The sequence below is a fragment of the Arvicola amphibius genome, chromosome 1, assembly GCF_903992535.2.
Source record: "Arvicola amphibius chromosome 1, mArvAmp1.2, whole genome shotgun sequence".
Taxonomy (NCBI): domain Eukaryota; kingdom Metazoa; phylum Chordata; class Mammalia; order Rodentia; family Cricetidae; genus Arvicola; species Arvicola amphibius.
In genome coordinates this window covers 18,007,103-18,032,920 of record NC_052047.1, presented here as the reverse complement: position 1 = coordinate 18,032,920, position 25,818 = coordinate 18,007,103, and the positions used below count along the sequence as shown (strand labels likewise).

Below are 25,818 nucleotides of genomic sequence, written 5' to 3'. Positions count from 1 at the left end.
ATAAATGCATGTCATCTGCACACTGAAATCACAGTACACCTTGAAGCATTCATCCCATTTCTAGACTAACACTATCAAGTTATATCTGAGTCATCTAGGATATCAGATTAGGATAGTCTTGTTTTTACATTTAGAATTTGATCTTACCCATGAGAACCTTATAGTATATACCTGGATTAAAGAACTAGATTCTTAGATTCATTAAAAATTATTCACTGAGTATTACATTGTTCTATGAAGTGGGGATATATGAAGAAGAAGACATGGTCTCCATCCAGGATAAACCTCATATAGGTGGGTGTAACTATCACTGAAATTGCAAATAAGTGACACAACATGGCACAATACCAGGACCTGAGTGCCATTTGCTGTTTTATTCCTGAATTCCTGGATTTTTACTGACTGGAATGGAAATGAAATATGATGGTGGTATGATGACACATGGTTATGTCAGAACTGTCACTGGTATGACCTCCAAATAAAGCTGGAGTTGTGTGACTCCCAGACTCTTCCTTAATTAGTATTTCCTTATTTGATTCAGGACCATCATGGTGTAGGAGGACTCGACATACTGTGGAAAAGAGCCCAAGGATGATCCCTCTAATATCATGTCAGCTGTGGACAGGACCACAAGGATTGTCCTCTCAATCAAGAATCAAAATCCATTCCCACAGACTTACCATAGACCAGACTTTCCTCAGACGACTATAGGTTTTGTCAAATTAGCAACTGAAACTAACTAGATGGATAACTAAATATTTTCTTGATGTGGGATTCTCCTTTTTATGCTGTGAATAACATTGGTTAATAAAGAACTGTGTTAGGCCTGCACAAAGCAGAACTTGGGTAGGTGGGAAACACTAAACTGAATGCTGGGAGAAAGAAGGTGGAATCAGTGAGAAGCCATGGAGCTGCCGCCAGAGACAGGCATGCCAAAAACTTTGCTGGTAAGTCACAGCCACGAATGATACACAGATTAATAGAAATGGGATAAATTAAGATGTAAAAGCCAATAAAAAGCTATAGCTAATGGGCCAAGCAATGATTTAATTAATACAGTTTCTGTGTGGTTATTTTGGGGCTGAGCAGCTGGAAAAAAAATGAACAGCCTCCTACTACATTTTCTAATTGGATTTGAACCCTTCTCTAGTGGAAGGATCCTGACACTATAAACCTGGTCAAAAGTCAAGAAAATCCTAGCTTAGACCTACTATTGCTATTGTTCTAAATGGTCATGTTAGCAAATTACCTTCTAAAGGTTTATATTAATAGAGATCTGGATTGATCTCAGACATTTCAGAGAAGTTTTTTTTGTTGTTTTTGTTTTGTTGTAATGGAGAACAATCAATTCAAAGACTTAAAATTACTCAAAGGACCAAAAATAAATAGGCCCATGGTAAGGTTCAAGAAATACTTCAGCAAAGTGGGGAAAGAATGTAAGAATCCAATGATGAGAAGTGCTATGGAACACTTTCTTCCTGACATGCCATGGCCATTGCACTTATAAACTCAACGAATCTGTCAGCTAACAGAAGTTGCATAAGATCAAGAGACCAAAATTCCACAATAAATGGGGAGAAGCTCCTAATACTCCACCCATAAATAAAGATCTATTGGCAGCCATGGATTCTGGAAGGGACTGAATACTATTATGAGGGTTGCGTGTACAGCCCATGATCCAGCAATGTCCCTCCACAAATGCATGTATGCTTCTATAGATAGTACTAATTGGACTTACAAAGTTATTAAAAATAAAATAAGAGGACATAAAGTTGGAATTGGGACATATTAGAGAAGATCCAGTGGGAAGTAGGAATGTGATCATGAGAGATGAATTTAATATTTCACTGAATCAAGGCAAGAAATGCTAAATTAATAAATTATACAAAATCCACCAAACAAATTGTGAGATTGTGGGGGACATTTCAGATTTGGATTATAATTTGAGTTAGATGGTGTTGGGACTTAAAAAATTGTGGTCTTGTCATCCATGTGTGCTGTATAAGTAAGAAAAAATGGAAAATTTTGAAAGCTCAAGTCTACTTCAAAAGGCTGAAATAGTAGTGATAGTGTCCAGGTCAGTTGTGGCTAAGGTGTATGATGGAAATCCTCCCTTGCTGTGATGTACTGGAGGAGGTTTATGTGTCAGTCCTCCCCACTTCAACTACTCCCTTTTCTTCTTCTTTCCAGATTTAGCAAATCTCTGGCAGCAAAGGAGGCAACACTTTGTGATGACAAACATCACAGTCACCACACAGGCAAGCAGGAATCCAAGCACATCCAGAGAGTGGTACTGATACCAGGTGAGGTCATGCGCTGCCACACGAAGGTGCTTGGCCCCTTTGTGGCGCATGACATACTCAATCCAGAAGACGGCTCTGTCCAGGGGCTTCACTGGCTGATCGTGGTGAATTCTTGATAGCCGCATGGCATTCTCCTTATAACTAAAGATATCAACATCAACATCAAATTAGTTTACTTTCTTGAGGCCTATGAAAGATTCAGGGAAAGCAACACAAGACCCAATAAGTACCATAGAGGAACACTAGGTACAGTGTGGTATTGACTGGGACATGTTTGAAGGTTTGCGTGGAAGTTTGTATTTTCTGTGAAATTCTTTCTAAAACTAAAATGGGAAATCATTTTACTAAGGAAATATTTCCAGCAGAGCAAATATTGACAAGCCTTTTTTACCACTGTAAGTGGGGTGGTTCATACAGTTTGATGATGATCACATTGATGCTTTTGAGAAGAAAATTACCAATATTTTTTGAAAGCTCAATAAAAATACTATTAGTGGTTAAAATGGCAACTGGTGAGAATGAAATATACATTGCACAGGATGACTTAAGGGCTAGGATGCAGGTCTTTGATAACTTGCTTATAAATTATTTCTATCAAATTTTTCTAAACTAACTTCACATCTAGTAAGTCTATAGGAATAGTTTACAGTCTTGTTTTACAGCAAAACTTATTGGATAATGCTGGAATGATATTTCTATTGTTGTTGGTGTTGTTGCTGTTTTCAAACTTAGACTAATGATCAGATTACTTCTATTGTCCCATTGGATACAATGTATCTAAACTAGTACCAACTTGAATAAAACCACTGTACTCACGAAGGGTCATTAATGACTGTCTTCACAGCATGAAGCAAATCTGTGCTGGACATTGTGAGAAAGTTCAGTCGAACCCCTGCTCCTTTGGTCTTCATGTGAACAACATTATCAAATTGATCTCCAAACAAAGGAATGCCCACCACAGGGATCCCATGGTAGATCGCCTCATAGATGCCATTGGTGCCACCATGAGTTATAAAAGCTCTGGTTTTAGGATGACCTAGCAAGGGGAGAAATTAAGGGCAAATATTAAATAGAAGTGTGAAAAAATATGAGAGGCAGAGGAAAAAGGCACAGAAAGGGCAAATATTCTCTAGACAACATCATCATACCCATGCAATGGAACTGAAGTCCTGTCATGTCTTAGAGTATGGAGCATCCCAAGTTCATGGACGATTATTGAAGACCACATAGAGGTGGTGAGGTGTGGAAGTAGAATGATTTTTGCAGTGGACAGAAAGTGAGAACTCCTTCCAAGTGGAGTAAACAGCAAGTGCAAGCACAGGCAGTGGTTCAGGAGAGAATGTTCTCCTAAGAAACAGTGAAGCCACTGCTCGTGATATGTTCCTTCCATGTGGTAGGGGGTTGTTGCTAATCCTGATGGGATGAGGCTTAGGACAAGCAATACTTCATCCAATACAGGACTGCCTCATGATGTAGAGTTTTGGGGGAGCTAGTAAATGAAAGGTTAGTAATAAAAGAATACCATCCTCACTGATATTTGAAATTGTGCTACCCTAGAGGAATGGGCAGATGTAAAGGTTCAGAAATAGGAGGAAAACACAAACATGAAGAAGTGGCTTCAGTTTATCTGAATGAAAACTACAGAGGAGATAATAAAGGATTCTCCCATCTCCAATGTTACTGTACATCATATTCACATAAGTTCATTATTTATTTTCTCCAGGACTAGATCACAGTTGTCATAAATGCATTAGTGTTGACATACCCCTTACTGAGCAGCCATTCCTATGTCTCAGGCATCTCCCTATGCTTACCAAGAAGGTCATTCTGGGGAATCCATTTGTACAGCTGAGTGTTGGAGCCCAAAGTGTCTGGCTTCTTGCCTTCAAATCGCCAAAGGACCTGTTAAGATGAAGCTTGTCTCTTATTACTTTGTTCAAATGTCAAGTTACTCCTACTAGAGTTCTGGAGAGATTAAGGCTCAATGGAGATAAACGCTAGTTCCTAAGGGTCAGGCAGTGAGGATGGATGATGGGAACTGTGAAGAACTAGTACAGCAAGGATGCAAGTTCTCCTCACTGTCCTGCAGTTAGTCTCATGCTTATTAGAGTTTCAGTCTGGCACCTTAAGGTTTAGTCAACAGCAGCTTAGGTAAAGTTATATCCAGTAATGTGAAGCAGAAGGAGTTAAGAAATGTATGAATGTAATTCTAGTTCAACCATCTACCAAAGTTACTATTATATACCTGTTTGCTCCCCTAGTAATGTCAAGCAGGACTTAAGGAATGTTTTCCAGATTACCCATGTTCATTTCCCAGCACCTAGATGGCAGCTCAGGGTTGTCTCTCTGTATATCCAGTTCCAGAGGTTCTGAAACCCTCTCACAAACATTCTTGCAGGCCAAACACTAATGTGCACTAAAAAATTGTATGTAAATGTATGGAACTAGAAAAACTATCCTGAGTAAGGTAACCTATACCCAGAAAGGTGAACATGGTATATACTTACTCATAAGTGGATACTAGCTGTAAAGCAAAGGATAATTAGGCTATAGTCCATGACCCTAGAAAAGCTATGTAACAAAGTGAACCCTAAGATAAACATTTATATAGATCTACCCAGAAAGGGGAAATAGACAAGATAGCCAGTCTTAAATGGGATAATGGAGGGGGGTGGTAGAAGGGAGAGCAGAAAAGGAAGATAAGGGGAGAGGTGGAGGGGGAGGAGAACTTGAGGGAACAGAATAGTGGAGATGGAGGAAAAACAGAGATGAGACTAAGGAAAGAGATATTTTGATTGAGGGAGCCATTATGGGGCTAGCAAGCAACCTGGCACTATAGAAGTCCTCAGAAATCCACAAGGATGATCCCAGCTAAGATCAGAAGCAGTAGAGAAGAAGGTGCTCAGACTGGCCATGCCATGTAGTCAGACTGATGACTATCTTAAATGTCACCATAGAACCTTCATCCAGCAACTGATGGAAACAGAGGCAGAGACCCACAGTGGAGCACTGGGCTGAGCTCCCAAAGTCCAGTTGAGGAGTGAGAATATGAGTAAAGGGGTCAAGACCATGATGGGAACACACACAGAAACAGTTTACCTGAGCTAATGGGAGCTCACCAACTCTAGCCAGACAGGAAAGGAACCAGCCTAGAACCAAACTAGACTCTGAATGTGGGTAATAGCTGCATGGCTGGGACAGACTGAGGGGGCACTGGCAGTTAACTCCAGGATTTACCCCTACTGCTTGTACTGGCTTTTTGAGAACCCATTCTCAGCCTGGATATATGAGGGAGGGCTTTGAACCTTTCCCAAAGCAATGTGCCTTACCCTTTCTAGGGGTGGGTGGTGGGGTGGTGGGAAGAAGATGGAAGAAATGGGAGTAGGAGAGGGAGTGGGATCTGGGAGTGGTATGTAAACTGAAAAAGGACAGTTTGTTTTCCTTTTAAAAAAATAAAAATAAAGAATAAAAGAAATAAGCGGAAAAGAAAAAAAGTAATGTATGATTGTAATTCCAGTTCAATAGTCCACCAATGATACCAATATGTACCTTGACTTTTTTCCAATATATATTTATAGCAGTTTTACTTTCCAAATCAATATAAATGTTTGTTAATGCTATTTGTGTTAGTTCACTTTTAATCACTTTTATCATAGGAATATTTTAGAATAGGTTTTTACAGCATGATATTGTCTAAGCATGGGATCACTTTAGAGAAAGTCCCCAGTTACCCCCTATTTCAGCATTAAAAACCTCAGTCCCCAAGGTGGACTTTGGGGTTGGTAAATCCTATTCTACCTATTCTTTTGAATAGTAAGGAAAACATTACCATGCATAAGCCCAGTTTAATATGTACTTGATTACATTTGGTCAAGATTACAAGGGAATATTTCATTATTATGAAAACCCCTTCAAGAAAATTTATTCTTCTTTTTCTAATTTGTTTTACTGAAGTGATTTTTTTCTATGCAATATGTTCTGACTATATTCTTCCCTTTCCCAGCCCTTCGTCTTTCATCCAAATTCACACACTTTCTTTCCATCTCCTTAGAAAACAAACAGGCATCTTGATGGAGGACTCTCATTGGTTAATAAAGAAATTGCCTTGGCTTTTTGATAGGGCAGATTTAGATAGGTGGGTGGAGTAGACAGAACAGGATGCTGGGAGTGAGGCAGATGCCTCAGGCAATCGTCATGCCTCTCCTCTCTGGGACAGATACGACGGAGCCAGCTGCCAGGTCAGACATGCTGAATCTTTCCCGGTAAGACACCACTCGTGGTGTTACACAGATTATTAAATATGGGTTAAAGCAATATGTGAGAATCAGCCAATAAGAGGCTGAAACTAATGGGCCAGGCAGTGTTTAAAAGAATACAGTTTGTGTGTTGTTATTTCAAGGCATAAGCTAGCCAGGCGGCCGGGAGCCAGGCGGGAATGCAGCCTGCTCACCTCATCACTACAGCATCTAATAAAAATAAAATGAGATAAGAGATAATAAACCAGAATAACACAAATGTCATTTTTAAAATAAGGATGTTTTTTAAATTTATGTGTAAGTTAGTCTATCTGCATACATGTGTGTGTATATGTGATTGTTTGAAAAGGTATGGCCCCCATGGATTCATGTGTTTCAATGTTCGGTCTGTTGGGAGTGGCACTATTTGGAGGTGTGGTCTCATGAGAGGAAGTGTAGCCTTGTTGGAGGAAGTGTGTCCCTGTGCGGGTAGACTTTGTGTACTCATATGTTCAACCTGTGTCCAAAGTGGCACATAGTCTTCTTCTGCTGCCTGTGGATAAAAATGTAGAAATCTGCTCCTTCTTCCTGCATACTCCTGGCCATGAGAATAATGTACTAAACCTCTGAAATGGTAAGCCAGGCCCACTTAAATATTTGAAATTATATGTGATATATAAGAGTTGCTGTCCTTATGGTATCAACTCACAGCAATAACAATCCTAACTAAGACAGGGTGTATGTACATATGCATGGAAAATATGCGTGGCTGTCATGACAGGCTGGATAAGGGCCTTGAATCCCATGGTGATACAGTGATAGACAGTTGGGAGCTGATAAACATGGCATATCAAAGTAAGTTCATGTCCTCTGGGTGAGCAACGCATGTTCTTCAAGGATGAGGCATTTCTCCAGTTCTACAACTGCAAATTTTGAATGCTTCCTTATTGTTGCAGGGCCAGTGCATTCACCAGTTATAATTTAAGTGTTGTATAGTTATACTTTAGTGTGTGCATAGTCTTCAGCTATCCTCCAGGAAAATGGAGGAAGTAATAAAGCACAGTTTTGTGCCTATAATACCTTCCTACCATCAAGTTTGCAAACACTTGTTAAATGTTTTTCTTTTTAAACACAATGTTAATAACATAATTATTATTCAAAACCACCACCTAATATTTGGCATTTCCCCCTGTATTTCCGTGTCACAAGTGACCTCAGGGATGAGCTAGAGTTATCGTGACAGCTTCAGTTTCACACGAGGTTTTTTTCAATCACACCTGAAAAGGATGTGACCATCTTAGTGAGGATGCCACACTGAGGCACTGTTTCTCACCTTCTGTGGAATCTGGGCAAGGCCTGCTGCAATCACATTGGCCCTTTCTTCTGTTAGGGTACCCACCATGGACCCCAGGGAAAACACCACCACACCATGTTCTCCGGAAGATTGGATGAAGTCTTCTATTTCCTGTTAATGAAATATCAGTCCATCATAAACAACAGCAACACCAAACAACTTGCATCACAATTGATACCAACATACACAGGAAGGAACTGAGCAGCATTAGAAATGATTAGAGTATTAGGTGTTTTAGAACTATTCACATCCACATATAAGATGTAAGTTTTAGTCAATTGTAAGGTTACAGCTCTCTGTGTTACACATACTCACACTATTACAAACAGTTCTTTTCATCTTGAAAGGCATGATTTGTTGATATTTAAATCAAAGTTCTCTTTCTCCCTCTCTAGTCCCTTGGCCACCAAACATCTGCTTTTGTGTGTGTGTGTGTGTGTGTGTGTGTTACTTTGACTAGTCGAGCGAGTTTGCATAAGGTTTTCTTATTTTATTTCTGTCTTGTTCATTGGCTAGTTTATTTAATATACTGTCATTAAGGTCATACCATGTTTCCTATACACTAGGATTTTACATTTTAGTGACTTTTTTGTATTTGTAAAATTCAAATACAAAAATTATTGTATATGATTTTGATCAACAATTCTGGTGATATCCTGGCTACTTTCCCCTTTCTTAGTTACTGTTCTAATGTTGTGAGGATTAAGACAGTTTCTAAAAGAAAACATTTGATTGGGGGCTTGCTTAAAGTTTCAGATGGTTAGGTTATGAGCATCATGGTGGGGAGCACCATGGCAGGAAGGCAGGCAGGGCATTGGAATTGTAACCCAGAACTCATCTTGAAGCATAAATGACAGACAGATAGAAAGAGCCAGGCATGTTTTAGGTTTTTGAAATCTCAAAGCCTACCTCCAGTGACACATTTCTCCAAGTCACACCTCCTATTCCTTCCTAAACAGTTCACCCATTGGGAACCAAACATTCAAGTATATGATCCTATTGGGTCATCTTGTTCCAGCCACCCTGCACCCTTCCCTTCAGGAATAGCACCACTATGATCATCCTCGCATTATGATCTTGTGAAGGGTTTTCATTCAGTTCTTTTACATACATTCTCAGGAGCAGAATTCATGGACCACAAATCTACTTCTTATTTGGTTAAGACTGTCCATTCTCTTTTCACTTGTGTTCTTTCTATCAGATGTTAATTTCATTGGAGAGAAATTTCCTATGTGCTGTCTTTATGTTACTGTGTTTGTTACTGCACACGTGTGTGTATTTGCCAGAGTTCGTTTTCACTTCTCTGATTGATCAAGAAAGTAAATAGAGTCATTGTGACTTGTGAACATGAATGAACGTGAAGTAAAATGTGAACATTTTCTTTGTTCATACTCCATCTATTGTGTCTCAAATCACTCTGTATAGGACTTGACTTTTGGAACTCTCTCTGCATTTAATATTTGTGTGTTTTCTACAGTCAAATATATGAAAAGGTTTTATGAAGCAAAATCCTGCTAAATTAATTTAATCCTAATAATAGTCACACTCTTGTGAGGGAACAGATAAAGGCACTTCTACTGACAGCTTACTTTATCTAAATTGCCATGACTTTTTGAGTTGATAGACATTCTGAAGAAATAAAATATATTCACTCTTTCTCAAAATTCAAAGACAACAGCAGCAAACAAATGGGACAATATTTACCTTTGGCAGAGGCTTGGCAGGTCTGCAGTGGAGTCCTCCAACATAATCAAAATTTGGTAAGACAGGGTGAGGAAATTCCAAATCCCAGTAGGTTCGAATGAGCCATATATCTGCCTTTTTCATCAACTCGGAGAGTGTTGTGGGTCTTCCTGAAAAGGAATCAGAACAGTCAAGGTAGGACAGGTAACAAAACTGTCAGGTGAAGATGATTATGCCAGGTAGTCTTCAGGAAGTGAGAGATCCAGGACCCAGTATGTCTGTGATCCACAGTGCTTGCACAATCCATGAGCACCCCAGCTCTGAGCCCAGAGCCAGCAAAAGAAGCACACTCTGGATTTGAAACCTGAGTCAGCAAAAGAAACAAACACTTTATCCATGCACCCAGAACTGGAGAAAAACACGCTAAGTCTGAAACCAGAACTAAAAGAACACATTTTGTCCCTAGAATCAGAACCTTTTAAAAAAATCTTACCCTGGCCCTAAAATTGGAGCCTAAAAACAAAAAAGGATCAGAGAAAGAACAGTTTAGCCCTAAAATCAGAGCCATCTCTGCCCCTGTCATAAAATCAACCAATTGCTGAGCAGGAAAAAGCAATTAATCCTTGAATAGGGAAGTAGTAATCTTCAGTCTAGAGGCATGACCTTTACCAGGCCTTAGTCTGGAAGGGGCAGCCAATCACAAACCTGTAGACTTGAAATTTCCCAAGCTTTCCTCTTTATAAAAATCACCTCTGCACTTGGCTCAGGGTCCTCTCCTGCTCTGCTCTTGTTGCTGCTGTTGCTGCTGTCACTGCTGTTGCCATCACTCCAGACAGACTATGGGACCCAACTTAACTCACAATAGAGACTCTTTGCTTTTGCACAAGACTTGGTCTCATGGTGGTATTTCAGAGTTTCAGTCTTTGGGCATAACAGAGCACTTTGATAATGTAGCCAGAGTTGTTTATAAGTGTGATTGAGATAGAAGACATATTTGACTATCTATCTATCTATCTATCTATCTATCTATCTATCTATCTATCTATCTATCTATCTATGAGTTTATAATGTTTGATGTAAGTTTGTAATATCATATATCTATTTATCCATGAGTATGAAATCTTTGATGTAAGTTTGTAATATCATTCTCATATTTATACATATATATGCATATATATACACACACACATATAAAGTCAGCCACTGTGCAAATGATATGGGAGAAGATCCCACATCTGTAACACACCTTGGAAATTCATGATTACCAAATATCTAGATATGTTATTTAAATATAACTAGTTCCATTACCTATAAGTCTTGTTTGTCATACTCAGGGAAACACTTTTGCCTGCCACTCTCCATCTAGTTTGTTCTGCTTGAACTTTGATGTGTGCTCCTCTATGTGAACTGAGAATTTTGGGCTATTTTGGTGTGTTTTGAGGTTTTCTGATAGAGCCCCTGGTGGTTCCTATGTAACTAGATAGCCATAGTTGACCTTGAACTCCAGATCCTATCCCTCTAAATGTCAACCGCTGGGATTACAGGCATGTGCTGCCACTCCCAGTATAAACATTTATGGAGATACTTCTTCACCACTTTGTTTTGAGAAAGGGTCTCACTGTATAACCCAAGTTATCCTCAAAGGGAATTTTTGATTATACCTGAGTTTCTTGTCCTCATGCTGTTCTTGATTCATGATTGATTATGTAATAATCATGAATGTTGTGGAGACCCAAAAATGTGAGCCTGCTTCTACCTTGTCTGATGATCAGTGAGTTTGGAGGTGTCTCACAATTGTTTACAACTATCAAAATAAAGGTAGAAGTAAAAATTAATTATTTACATCTGACATCCTTACATGTGACACAAAGCATAAGCTCCCCACCTATGACACAAGTATACATGTATATACTCATGTTTTTAATAGTAATGGCAGCAATGTAATGATAATGATGGTGATGATGATGCTACCACACAGGTCAAACTACTGTTTTAAAACATGAAATAAAATGACTTGTTGAACTGTTATTTCTTAGAGAAACTCTAGGAGATTTGTTTTGTGCCTGTGCCTTTCTGAAGAGTCCCATGCAAGTGATAAGAAAGGCTTTGCAGTTGACATTGGGACATAAGCTTTTCTATAATCCTTTGATTTTGGCAGATAATTTCACAGCCCCACCATTTTACTTAGAAAAGATATATTCTCTTGCTGCCTATCCTGTTGTTTAAAGTTTCCCTTGAATGACACAGCAAATTTTGAATGCAACAATCCCAGTTGACCATGGAACTTACCCAAGACTTCACTGTAAAGCTGATTCAAATTCTTCTCATTAAACATTTGGAACCAAAAGTCAAAAGAAAGCGTATAGATAAGATTTTGTACCCTCTCCATGAATGTCATTCGATCACTCAATTCTGACTGAGCAACAGGCACATAGGAAGGAGGCAGTGGCAGTCCTCCACTGTACTTCTCATGTGTGGAGCCAGGGAAGAATCGGAGGCTGTACACCAGAGGTATCTTGAATATCTCAGCCAGCAGGTCACCGCAGGGCACAAAGGGATCTGCTACTATGACATCAAAGCTTGAATTTTGTAGTTTTGTCATGAGTTCCTTGTTAAAAACTACATCTTTGCAGAGACTTTCACAATATTTTGAATCTTCCCAAGCCAATTCCTGATATAATACAAAGTATCCCCAAAATGATTGCTTTGGCAGCTCATAAATGTATTTATTGAGTGAGTCCTTGTAAAGTTCCTCCAAGTCGGCCAATGATAAAGATGCAGGGTATTTCTCAAACTCAATAGTAGATGTGTCTCCAACCTCATAAGAAAGGGAGGCTGAGGGTATCAGAACTGTCACTTCATGGCCCTTCTTCACAAGTTCGTCTAGGATTGTCTTTAAGTTGAGCCAATGACTGTATTCCATTGGCCACACCAGCACCTTCCCAGTATTCCCAGATCCAAAGAAGCCACTCAGCTGTAGGAGGAATAATGCTGCTTTCATTTTTAGAGACATCTTGTTCAAATTTAAAGCTGTCTCTCAAATGGTGATTATTCAGCTCTTGCAGATATAAAAAGAGTAATGACTAGTTAAAGCATAACTTGTACCCACCAAAGCAAATATACCTGGGACAGTCAGAGCTCTGGATGCAAAGTGCAAAACCCAAGAGGCAGATGTGAAATGTCTCCTGATTCTCAGTGACTTGAATCTATAATGTACTTGGATAGCAGTGAAAAATAAGATCTCCATTCCTCTCTCTCTCTCTCTCTCCTTAATAAAGAACTTGCAGTAAAAATGTAAGTGTTGATTTTTTAAAAATCACAGTTCAGTGTGTCTTCATACAAATGTTGGCAACTGCAATCATTTACCATACTATTTAATGACTTTAAATAAATAGTTCAGAGGCACATAGTATATCTTCAAATTATTAACATTGTAATTAAATTTAGAGCTGATTTTGTTTTAGGGAGAAGTCCTTTTCTTTTTGTCTTTCCATTGGTTCCAGCTCTGCCCAACCAGGAATCTGCTTTCTTGTAACTAGTCAGCATGAATGCATGAATATATTCTAATGAGACACTTCTTCTTCCCTCCTTGACTATCAGAGTATGGAAAGCATGAATGCCAAAAATTAGAATTTTCCTGGTGACCTTCTGCTGGGAGAAGAAATGTCTAATACCTTGGGAGGCCCCAGGAGAAATCTGATATAGAAGGTCATTTCCAGGTGTTGGCATACAAAAGTTTCACAATAGCCTGGAATAAAGTATAACAAAGGTTTATTTATTTGGGGATAAACTCTGAGAAAGGGTAGCTATCCACAATCTTCTGCATACATTGGGAACTAGACCAAATCCAGCAGTCAAGAGGGCAACACAAGCTTTTCATCTGTATTTATAGTGCATGGGAACACACCTAAAGTGAGCCAGTATAGTAGAGTTCTAAATTTAATATAGAACTATATACAATAGGAACAAGTACCAAGATCTCAATATAAATCTGACCACAGTCAACCTGATAGAAGAGGAAGTGGGAAGTAGCCTTCAATGTGTGGGCACAGGAGACTGATTCCTAAATTTAACACCAGTAGCACAGTTACTGAGAACTACAATAAATCAATGTGACCTCCTGAAACTGAGAAGCTTCTGTAAATCAAAGGACACAGGCAATAAGAGAAAAAGGCAGCCTACTGAATGAGAAAAGATCATCACCAACCCCACATTAAAGGACTGATCTTTAATATTTATAAAGAACTCAAAAATTATACATCAAAATTCTAAATGATCCAATTCAATAATTGGGTATAGGACTATAAAAGAGAATTCTCAATAGAAGAATCTCAAATGGTCAAAAGACACTTAAGGAAAAGAAGACCAGCTTTAGCTATCAAGGAAGTACAAATTAAAATGACTTTGAGACACCATCTTACACCAGTTAGAATGACTAAGATTAAAAACACCAATGATAGCTTAACCAGGAGATTATATGAAGTAAGGGGAACACTCCTCTACTGATGGTGGGAATGCAAACTTGTACAACCACTCTGGAAATCTGTATGGTAGTTTCTCAGAAAACTGGGAATGAATCTACCTCAGGATCTAGCAATACCACTCTTGGGCATATACCTAAAGGATGCTCAATCATAGTAAAAGGATGTTTGCTCAACTGTTCATAACAGCATTCTTTTTAATAGCCAGTACCTGGAAACAACCTAGCTGTCCCTCAACCAAACATTGGAGAAAGGAAATGTGATACATTTACACAAAAGAGTACTACACAGTGGTAAAAAACAATGACATCTTAAAATTTGCATGCAAATTGATGGAACTAGGAAAAACCATCCTGAGCAAGGTAACTCAGATCCAGAAAGATTGAGCATGGTATGTACTCACTCATAAGTGGATCCCAGATATATAGCAAAGGTTGACTAACCCATAATTCATGACCCTAGAGAAGCTAAGCAACAAGGTTAACCCTAAGAAAAACATATACAGGTCCTCCTGAAAAAAAAATATAAAGATCTACCTGACAAAATTGGGAGCATAGGTGTGTGAGTGTGTGTGTGTGTGTGTGTGTGTGAGAGAGAGAGAGAGAGAGAGAGAGAGAGAGAGAGAGAGAGAGAGAGAGAAGACAGAAGGAAAGAGGAGGGGAGAAGGGGGGGGAAGGAGAACTTGAGAAAATGGGATGGTCAAGATAGAGAAAGGACAAAGATGAGAGCAAGGAAAGAGATATTTTGATTGAGGGAGCCATTATAGGGCTAGCAAAAAACCTGGCACTATAGAATTTCTCAGGAATCCACAAGGATTATCCCATCTAAGACCATAAGCAATAAAGAAGAGCTTGCCCAAACTGGTCTTGCCCTGTAGTCAGACTGATGAATATTTTAAACGTCACCATAGAACTGATGTGGGATTCCTCTCTGTATGTTGTGAATACCATTGGTGAATAAAGAAACTGCCTTGGCCTTAGAACTTAGGTAGGTGGAGAAAACTAAACTGAATGCTGGGAGAAAGGAGGCAGAGTCAGAGAGAAGCCATGTAGCCCCACTGGAGACAGACACTGGAACTTTAGCTGGTAAGCCACAGCCACATGGTGATACACAGATTAATAGAAATGGGTTGAATTAATATGTAAGAGTTAGCCAATACGAAGCTAGAGCTAATGGACTGAGCAGTGATTTAAATAATACAGTTTCTGTGCTATTATTTCAGGGTTCAGTGTCCAGGAACTAACTGGCAACCTCCTTACAACAAAGAACCTTCATTCAGCAACTGATGGAAACAGAGGCAGAGACCAGCAGTGGAGCACTGGGATAAACTCCCAAAGTCCATTTGAGGAATAGGAGAAGTGAGAATATGAGCAATGAGGTCAAGACCGTAATGGGAACACCCGCAGAAACAGTTTACCTGAACTAATGGGAGCTCACCAACTCTAGCTGGATAGGAAAGGAATTAGCATAAGTCCAAACTAGGCCCTCTGAATGTGGGTGACAGTGTATGGTTGGGACAGACTGCAGATCTACTGGGAGTGTCACCAGGATTTTCCCTACTGCTTGTACTGACTTTTTGAGAACCTATCTCTTTGGATGGCTACCTTGCTCAGCCTAGATATAGTAGGGAAAGTCTTGGACCTTCCCCAAAGCAATGTACTTTACCCTCTCTGAGGAGTGTGTAACGGGTGTGGTGGGGTGAAGTTTGAGGGAATTGTAGGAGGGGAGGGAGTGGGAACTGGAATTGATATGTAAAATGAAAAAAGATAACACAGTCAATCAACTTCCATAAGTTGCAAGAAAAGATAGAAGCAATCACCTACTTGGCATTCACCCAAAGTCTCATTTGCAATGTTGGCACAAGCAACTTTGGCTAAGGTCTAGAGTCTCTGACAGATGATTTTTAGAGGCAGGAAAAATTTAAAACTGTTTTACCCTGTCCTGGTAAAGTTTGACAGCCTTTTTGCTTATATCTTACTTGTCCAGTCTGAATACCATGCATTTCGTCAATGGTTGAGGCACAGGCAGGTCCTTGCCCAAAGGCCAGTTTTGCCAAGAAGAAAACAAATTCCAAATGGAGTATTTTATATTCTCTTGGGAATATATCAATGCTACTAGGAGCTATTGTGTCTCATGTCAACAGAATCCTAAGTTATTTAAATGCCATATTCTACATTTCTTCAAAGTATTTGAAGATTACCTATCTATGAGGAATATAATCTCTATACATCTAAAGAGCCTGAGTAGTCTAACTACAAGTATGACAACATGGATGACTATTGACCTCTAATTCTTAATACCTATGTAGCTTAAAAACTGAGGCTTAATATTAAAAAAAATTAAATGATCTTTAAACAATGTGCAGCAAATGAGGACAATGACCTCAAAATGTAAACAATATATAAGAATCTTGATCAGAGGTAGAAATGTATAGTGCAATATGATAAGTATATCCTAAAATTGCATCAATATACAAAATACCTTAATCAGAGTAGAAACATGCATGTATACAATGTGACAAAACAACTTTCCATAGGTGCCCAAATACAGTAAACAGAAATAGAAGCATATTCAGTATAACAAATATAACTTGAATTTTTATCAAGATACAAGAATTTATACCAATGTAGGTTGTCTATAAACAAAGCTCATAAGTAATATCACTGTTTCTCACTATTATTATTAGTGTGAGTAAGCTCATAGTAATCTATGTATTATCCCATCCCATCCATTCCTTCCCCCCTTTTTTCAAGAGAGATCCCTGAACCAACTTTATTTCCACTCCCAACCTTATAACACTTATAACCAACTCCTAATTATGTCCCTAGTCCTGAGGACAAACTTGGTTGGGAGAGGGATGTTGTTTTTAGAATTACGTCCAGTTGTCATGGGGGCAAAGGTATTTCTATGAAATCCTGTAAAAACTAAAATGATGAGTAAGTTTCAAGATTACTGTCTGGTACAATTGCAGATAGTCTCTGAGTAGTCAGTACGGTTTTTCTGAAGGTCTTATTTGAAGTTCTGTCTAGAACATTTTTAGAAGGTGCACCATCACAGCTAGTCAAAGTTGGAATCATCTTGAGTAGTTTGTAATCCCAAACCAATCTTAAAGTGGTGCTATCAATATAATGATCATATATCAATCAGGTGGAATTGTAGTGAGACCCCATATTCTTCCTGGAAACTTCAAAGATTACTGCAGTAAAATTTTTTGTTCATTGTGGAAAATTTAAACATTTTTCAAATAGACATATATTCAGTGAAAGATACCATGGAATTAATTTTATATTGAGATGTTTAATCCCTTCTTTGGGATATGCTTGTGGAGGATTATCAGATGTTTGTGTTATTGTGGGTATAGTTAGCTTCCTTGGGTTGAAGTTTTCCTTCTAGTACTTTCTGTAAGACTGGGTTTATGGATATGTATTGTTTAAATCTGTTTTTGTCATTGAATATCTTGTTTTCTCCTTCAATGGTGAATGAAAGCTTTGCTGGCTATAGTAGTCTGGGCTTGCATCTATGGTCTCTTAGTTTCTACTGCACATCTATCCAGGATTTCTGGCTTTCATGCTTTCCATTGAGAAGTCAGGTGTAATTCTCATAGTTTTACCTTTATATGTTACTTGACCTTTTTCTTTTGCAATTCTTAATATTATTTTGTTTTATATGTTTTGTGTTTTGATTTATTATATGATGAGGGGATTTTTTTGATCCAGCTTATTTGGTGTTTTGTAAGCTTCTTGAACCTTCATATGGACATCCTTTATGTTGGGAAAGTTTTCTTCTATAATTTTGTTATATATATATATATCTTTTCTGTGCCTTTGAGCTATAGTTCTTCTCCTTCTTCTATCCCTATCATTGTCAGGTTTGGTCTTTTCATGGTGTCCCAGATTTCCTGAATGTTTTGTGTTAAGAATTTGTTGGATTTAGTGTTTTCTTTGACCAATGAGTCTATTTCCTTAATACAATCTTCAGCACCTGAGATTCTTTCTTCTATTTCTTGTATTCTGTTAGTTATACTTGCCTCTGAAGTTCCTGTTTGTTTACCCAGGTTTTCCATTTCCAGAGTTCCCTTTGTTTGTGTTTTCTTTATTACCTTTATTTCAATCTTCAAGTCTTAAACTGTTTCCTTCACTTGTTTGATTGCTTTTTCTTGGATTTTTTGAGGAATTTATTAATTTCTTTCAGCTTTCTGTTTGTCTTCTCCTCCATTTCTTTAAGGGAGTTTTTCACTTCCTCTTTAAAGGTCTCTATAATTTTCATAAAGTTATGTTTAAAGTCATTTTCATCTACATCTTCTGGGTTAGGATGATCAAGTCTTCCTGTTGTGTGCCCACTGGGTTCTGGTGTTACCATGTTGCTTTTTAGGATATTGGAAGAACTCTTGCATTTGCACCTTCCCAGACTTATTTACTGGGTCTTTGTGTTTTGTGACTCACTTTCTGGTATTATTCTTCTTCTCGTCTTCCTTGGGTGGCACGATGAAGCTCAGAGAGTGACAACGGCCACTGCAACCTCCCTAAGATATAGGGAGAAAAGGCTATCTTTTCTTCTTTAAGCATATAGATTTCTGAGGTCTTCTGACCTTTTGAAGATGGCTATTTTCCTGCAAAGACAATAACAGAATCCTGCTCCAACCCTTATGAGGTTTCATTATAACCTGTAGGATTATCACCTGTCAAGAGGTTTCTCCTTTTCAAACTGAATCTTTATTAATTTTGATTGTATAGCTTTTCTTCTACCAGGGAAACAAGAGTAAAACTACTTTCCCAGTGTAGCACATCTCTTGCTTTCCATTTTAAGGTCAACACATCCTTGAAATACACCAGCTGATTTAATTCAGATTTTTTTCTATTATCCAATGTCTCTCTGCTGCCATTCTTCCTTTCTCATTAGCATTAAGAAAATTCAAGTTTTCTTAAGTGTCTTTCAGCCATTTTAGATTCCTCTGTTGAGAGTTCTCTGTTTAGGTCTGTACTCCATTTTTTATTGGGTTATAAGTTCTTTTGATGACAAATTTCTTGAGTTCTTTGTATATTTGGAGTTCAGACCTCTGTCTGAAGTGAGGTTGGTGAGGATATTTTCTCATTCTGTAGGCTGCCATATTGTCTTCTTGACCATATCCTTTGCTTTACAGAAGCTTTTTAGTTTCAGGAAATCCTTAATTGTTTCTCTCAGTGTCTGTGCTACTGGGGTTATATTTAGAAGGTGGTCTCCTGTGCCAATGCATTCAAGTGTACTTCCCACTTTCTCTTCTGTGATGTTCATCTTTAGTCATCAAAGAAATGCAAATCAAAACAACTCTGAGATTCCATCTTATACCTGTAAGAATGGCAAAGGTCAAAAACACTGATGACAACTTATGCTCGAGAGGTTGTGGGGTAAAGGAAATACCCCTGCATTGCTGGTGGGAGTGCAAGCTGGTACAGTCCCATTGGATATCAGTATGGTTATTTCTCAGAACATCAGGAAGCAACCTTCCTTAAGACCCAACAATGACACTTTGGGGTATATATTCAAAGGAAGCTCAATCATACCACAATGACATGTGCTCAACTATGTTCATAGAAGCATTGTTTATTATTACCAGAATCTGGAAACCACCTAAATGCCCCTCACCCGAAGAATGGATAAGGAAAATGTGGTACATTTACACAATGGAGTACTGCACAGCAGAAAAAAATAATGACATCTTGAAATTTGTAGGAAAATGAATAGAGCTAGAAAACATATTGAGTGAGGTAACCCAGACAGAGAAAGGCAATTATCACATGTACTCACTTATAAGTGGTTTTTAAACATAAAGCAAAGAAAAACCAGCCTACAAATCATAATCTCAGAGAACCTAGACAACGATGAGTACCCTAAGAAAGACATACATGAATCTAATCTACATGGGAAGTAGAAAAAGACAAGATCTACTGAGTAAATTGGGAGCATGGGGACGATGGGATAGAGTCTAAGGGGAGGGGCGCAGAGAAAAATGTATAGCACAATAAAATCAATTAAAAAATCTAAAAAATAAAATCAATAAAAAAGAAAATTCAAGGCTAATAAAGCATTATTTAATGTATTTCTATGGCGTATCTTCAATTCTTTTCTGTTTGTTTAATATTTCCTTTATAATTAGATTTTAACTTTCTATAACTGCCTGACTGGTAGGATTGTGTGGTATACCTGTAATATGCTTTATGTTATAAAAAGCAAAAAAACTATTTCATTTTCTTAGAGACATATGCTGAACCATTGTCTGGCTTTATTTGTGCAGGTATACACATGATGTTCATAACCTCTAATAAATGTGCGATTAACCAAATCAGCCTTTCCCAAACTCAAAGCAGTTGCCATTAAAAACAAAAGTATGGTGTGGTGTCAATATGTTGTGTAGATTGTCTTCCTAGAGGGATGTTCTATCTGCTAGCTTATCATAACTTTTTAACAGATTTTGAAAGTCAATTTCAACAGCATGAATCCTTTTGGATAATCTCTCAGTTCCATTTTATAACATTTCATAACCAATTCACATGGGTTGAGTTTTGCCTGTCAAATTACAGTTATCATTTTCAAAAGTATGAATCCTTTCAGCTAAAGACTGTATCATTCCTAAATGTTACTTATTTTTAACTCTGTTATCAAACCATTTTTAAGGATATAATATGATGTGGAAGAGTCTTCTGTTTTAATAAAGAAACTGCCTTGGCCAGCCCTTAGGTGGGTGGAGTAGACAGAACAGGAAAAAGGAAGTGAGGTAGATGGCTCAGACAGATGCCATGCCTCTCCTAAGTTAGCCAGACTGCTGTGCCTCTCCTCAGGGAGACAGATGCGATGAAGCCAGCCACCAGGTCAGACATGCTGAATCTTTCCCGGTAAGACACCATTCATGGTATTACAAAGATTATTAGATATGGGTTAGTCAAGATGTGAGTAAGAGGCTGAAAATAATGGGCCAGGCAGTGTTTAAAAGAATACAATTTGTGTGATGTTATTTCGGGACATAAGCTAGCCGGTGGCTGGGAGCCAGGCAGGATAAAAAGCAGGCCTGCCCGCAGCTACATCGCTACAATAATATGAAGAGCAAAAGTAATACCTACACAAAAATATGTGTCCCAGGTAAGTCATGTATCTCTTACAGAATTTCATTCATAGTAGAAACCAAAAGGTTGTTAAATTCCTGGATAGTGATATTGTCTGAAATTATCTTGGGGTTGGTTTACAATTTTCAAATCTATTTATTTATTTATTTATTTATTTATTTATTTATTTATCAAATTAACTTACCTCCAATATAATTTTTAGAAAATTGTTGTATGTATAATAATCTTGATTGGCCAGCAGGTTTTGCAGTTGTAGCAGTAAGACAGGTCCTAGATCAGTACCTTAATTACCTGAGTCTTAGAATAACTATCAAATTTAATTATTTAAGAGCAGAATGCCCACATATGGAGAAGGTTTGAGTTGGACAGAATATCAAGGAACACAGAGCTTGAAGGCTTGAAGGTGATTTTGGGTGTAATCTCATGTACTGTAAATGCAGGTGAAAAGCATGTGTGACCCTCTTGAGTGTTGGATTTAATTCCAGTTTCTAGGGCATGCAGAGGACTGTAGATCACTATCTTTTCTGTGAGTTTATCCTGAAGTAAATGAATTATTGTTATACTCTATTCCAGGCTATTGTGGAACTCTTTTGTATGCCAAAATTTGGTGCCCAATTTGGGGCCAGTATCTTAAAGGTTAGTGGCTGAAGGAGTTCTCAGAGCATACAAGCTAGTGTAGACTAACTCTTTTGTATAGCCTAGGAATTAGAATAATGTTGGGCAAGAGATCACACCACTGCTGGATGCTGAGCTATGTGTACGTTTTGTAAAATCCCAAAGAAGGAGTTGGGTATAGGCTCTTATTATCCTTATTCCTAAAGTGATCACAATAAATAAATTTGTTTTTTTATTTGAAAATTGATTTGGCTCCTTTGTTTGACTTATTTAGGCGTATTCCTGTCTCTGTGTAAGTGTGTGTGGTATGTAACTTGCTTGTTGGAACACACAATCTGTGGTATCCTAAGTTATTTAACACCCTTATTTCCTTATTCTGAACTTTTCATGTAACTATTATAAAATGGTTGATGCTTTGTGCCTGACTTTGATGCTTATAATGTTTTTTTCTCATTTCTTTTTATTAAAAATTTCCATGTCCTCCCCTCCTCCTCCCCCTTCCCTCCCCTTGCCTCTACCCATACCTCCACTCTCTTCCTCTCCAGGCCAAAGAGCCATCAGGGTTCCCTACTCTATGTTAAGTCCAAGGTCCTCCCAACTCCCCCCAGGTCCAGGAAGGTGAGCAACCAAACTGACAAGGCCCACACAGAGCCCGTCCACGCCATAGAATCCAAGCCCATGGCCATTGTCCTTGGCTTCTCAGTCAGCCTCCACCGTCGGCCACATTAAGAGAGAGTCCGGTTTGGTCGCATGTTCCATCAGTCCCATTCCAACTGGACTTGGTGATCTCCTGTTAGTTCTGTCCAACCATCTCAGTGGGTGAACGCACCCCCCTCGGTCCTAACTTTCTTGCTCATGTTCTCCCTCCTTCTGCTCCTCATCAGGACCTTGGGAGCTCAGTCCGATGCTCCAATGTGGGGCTCTGTTTCTATCTCTATCTCCATCCATCGCCAGGTGAAGGTACTGTCATGGTATAGGAGAATATTGCTTGTAGTAAGTCTACCATACTCCAGTGGAAGGCTACATATCCAAGAATATATGGGCAACATGCACTGAACTTAAAGGGTAGGGAAAAGGACACAAAGTTAATGAGCAGAGATAGATCTTAGAGGAGCTAATGGAGGGGTGTAATATAATCCAAACATATTATACAAAATAATAAGGCTTTACAAAAGACTCCAAGGGCTGAAGAGATGATTTGTTGGTTAAGAGCACTGACTGCTTTTCATGAGGACATGGATTCAATTTACATTACCTACATGCCCACACGGTGAATCTACTTCTGGCCTCATGGGCACCAGAAATGCATGTGATAAAGAGGTATATATGTAGGCCAAACACGTGTGTGTGTGTGTGTGTGTGTGTGTGTGTGTGTAACTATTTATCTATTTTTGTTTATTTAGAGACAGGGTTGGTCATGTAGCCCTGGCTGTACTAGAACTGGTCTCTGTATACGAGACTAGATTGTAATTCAGGGATCCACCTGCTGTTGTTGGGGTTTCCTGTCCTGCCAAGTTCCTATAATCATTAAGTCCCCCTCCCCCAAATCACACAGAGGTCTACATAAGTTATAAACTGATTGACCCATTAGCTCAGGCTTCTTATTAACTCATAACTTATATTAGCCCATTATTCTTATCTATATTAGCCACATGGCTCAGTACCTTTTTCAGTGGGGTAGATCACATCTTTCTTTTTTGGTGTCTGGACAGGACTGTGGAGGAATGAGCTTCCTCCTTACTAAAATGTTCCTGTTCTCATTGCCCCACCTCTACTTCCTGTCTGGTTGTCCCATCTATACTTCCTGCTGGCTACTGACCAATCAGCATTTATTTAAAACATAACTGACAGAATATAGAATTGTCCCGCACCACCCCCCCCCCTTTTTAAAAAAAAAAACCAAGAACATCCATATTCCATTTTTTGGGAATGTGGGCATAGTTTTCCAGGCTACTTCCTGCTGGTTAGGGGTGCTGATAATCTTGTAGGGACGTACAGAAAATTTAGAATTATGATCAAATCCTGACTGGAGTATCTTGTGAGTCTTGATCATCTCAGACAGCAGTCTTGAATCTGTTCTGGATGTAGAACTCAGGCCATCTGGGCCATCTGTTCCTACCGGAGATTTCTCAAGTTGTCTTCCTTGATCAAACCTGACTTTTCTTAATGCAGAATCAATTCACAGCCTTTCATTTCCTGTGGAAACAAAAGCAAAATCTCTTCTCCAAAGTAACATACCTTTTGACTTCAATTTTGAAGCCAAGGTATTTTCAAAATACCTATCTTTGATTAATTTAGCAGCATTTATAAGCAAATATCTTTTGTAGTAAGAAGCGGCGGGGCTGCGTCCCGCCACCTGGCCGCCGGCTAGCTTTACACCCAAAATAATTACACGGAAACTGTATTCTTTTAAAACACTGCCTGGCCCATTATCTGTAGCCTCTTATTGGTTAATTCTCACATCTTCCTTTAACCCATATTTAGTAATCTGTGTAGCACCACGAGATGTGGCTTACCAGGAGAGATCTTAACCTGCGTCCATCTCAGAGAGGAGAAGCATGGAGACTCACTATGGCGACTGCCTGAAGCATCTCCCCAACTCTACTTCCTTGTTCCCACAATTCTGTTCTGTCTACTCCACCTACCTAATTTTTTGTCTCTTAAAGGGCCAAGGCAGTTTTCTTTATTAATTAACCAATGAAAGAAACATAGACAGATAACTCTCCTCCATCAATCTTTTAGCAGCTGTTGCTCTTTCCTCAGCATTCAAACAATTCAAAGAGGGCATAATAATATACAGTATCAAAATTCTCTGTGTATTTTTCATCTTTACATGGCTTTATTTTAACCTCTGTTTCTTTTATATTTACTTTTACTTCTTGAGACAGGTTCTCTGTATATCTTTGGCTGTCCTGGAACTCCCTCTGTAGATCAGGCTGTCCTTGAACTCACAGAGATCCACTTGCCTCTGCCTCCCAAGTGCTGGGATTAATAGTGTATGTTACCACACCTTGAACTCACAGAGGTCTGTCTGCCTCTGCCTCCCAGGCATTGGGATTAAAGGCATGTGCCACCATGCCTTGAACTCACAGAGGGCTGCCTGCCTCTGTGTTCCAAGTGTTGGGATTAAAGGTGTGTGCCACCACACCCAACTACTTTCTCTCTTTTTTAATTTTAAGGACGTTAATCTTTTCCTTTTCTCTCCCAAGCTTGCATATATTTTTAAACACAGGTTTTCTTTTTTTTTTTTGAATCCCTCTTTACTGTATATCTCTTTTTCTGACCATCTGAGTCTTTAATACGTTAAGCAATATAGAGAGGAGTAAAGCCATCTCTTCCTCTAATGTCCACTAAGCATTGGTCTCCAGGAGCTCACAGGGAATGGCAGGTTGGGTGTGGGGTGGATTGAAGGCTAGCGAGCCTTGGCTTTGATAGCTGGATCCAGTCCATTCCTAAGCTTTGTGAGATTCCAGCCTCATGGCTGAGGTACCGGCTGTAGCCATATTTATTTCCCCAACTCGATAGTGCTTCAACATCCCTGCCAGCAAACAAGCTGCAACAGTGTGTCCACAAACAACAGTCAAATGCTCTCTCTGTAGCCCGACCTCCTGCCTCAAAGAGTCAGAGTTTGCACTGGCTGGACAGCCCAGAAAGCCGGCATTTTAAAATGGCACAGCTTTTTTCCTGCTACTGCTGAAAACCAAAAAGCATGTAGTCAGCTTTGATCAACACCATTTAAATGTTTCGTGGCAGGACCTCTTAAAGAGTTGCAAGGTTTTGCAGTTATAGCTGAGTCAGGAAGCCTCTCTTAAATGACGGTGCTTGCCTGAGAGCATATCTGAGAAATTGCTGCTACCAAGAAGCCATGCTCTACTCTATTCTTTTCTGTCTAGAATTACTTCCCAAGCTCTCTCAGGTTTTATGTGAATGCAGTTGTCCACATGGGTGCCAGTAATCTGCCTCCAGCCCTGGAGTGCTGGGATTAAAGGCATATGCCACTGTGCCTGGCTATAGTTTAATTTTTTCATTTATAAATAATTAAAATTTATT

General features: G+C 38.9%; 1 protein-coding gene across 1 annotated transcript; it reads right to left on the bottom strand.

The window, feature by feature from the left end:
* Nucleotides 1-1,027: 1,027 nt before the first annotated feature.
* On the bottom strand, nt 1,028-12,638 carry LOC119826038 (UDP-glucuronosyltransferase 2B31-like). Its single transcript, XM_038347076.1, has 6 exons — nt 11,865-12,638; nt 9,597-9,745; nt 7,872-8,003; nt 4,118-4,205; nt 3,120-3,339; nt 1,028-2,444 (listed from the first exon to the last, which is right to left on the bottom strand). Exons 1-6 carry the CDS (start codon nt 12,586-12,588, stop codon nt 2,165-2,167), a joined length of 1,593 nt encoding a protein of 530 aa, XP_038203004.1. The 5' UTR covers nt 12,589-12,638; the 3' UTR covers nt 1,028-2,164.
* Between the last annotated feature and the right edge of the window lie 13,180 nt (nt 12,639-25,818).

What these genes read in the sequence shown, in the direction of transcription:
- LOC119826038 (XM_038347076.1), bottom strand. Translation starts at nt 12,588, where the DNA reads ATGTCTCTAAAAATGAAAGCAGCATTATTCCTCCTACAGCTGAGTGGC. An exon ending in CTGCCAAGCCTCTGCCAAAG is followed by an intron (nt 8,004 to 9,596) that starts GTAAATATTGTC and finishes TTTCATTAACAG; the next exon opens with GAAATAGAAGACTTCATCCA. An exon ending in TTGCCCAGATTCCACAGAAG is followed by an intron (nt 4,206 to 7,871) that starts GTGAGAAACAGT and finishes TCATCTTAACAG; the next exon opens with GTCCTTTGGCGATTTGAAGG.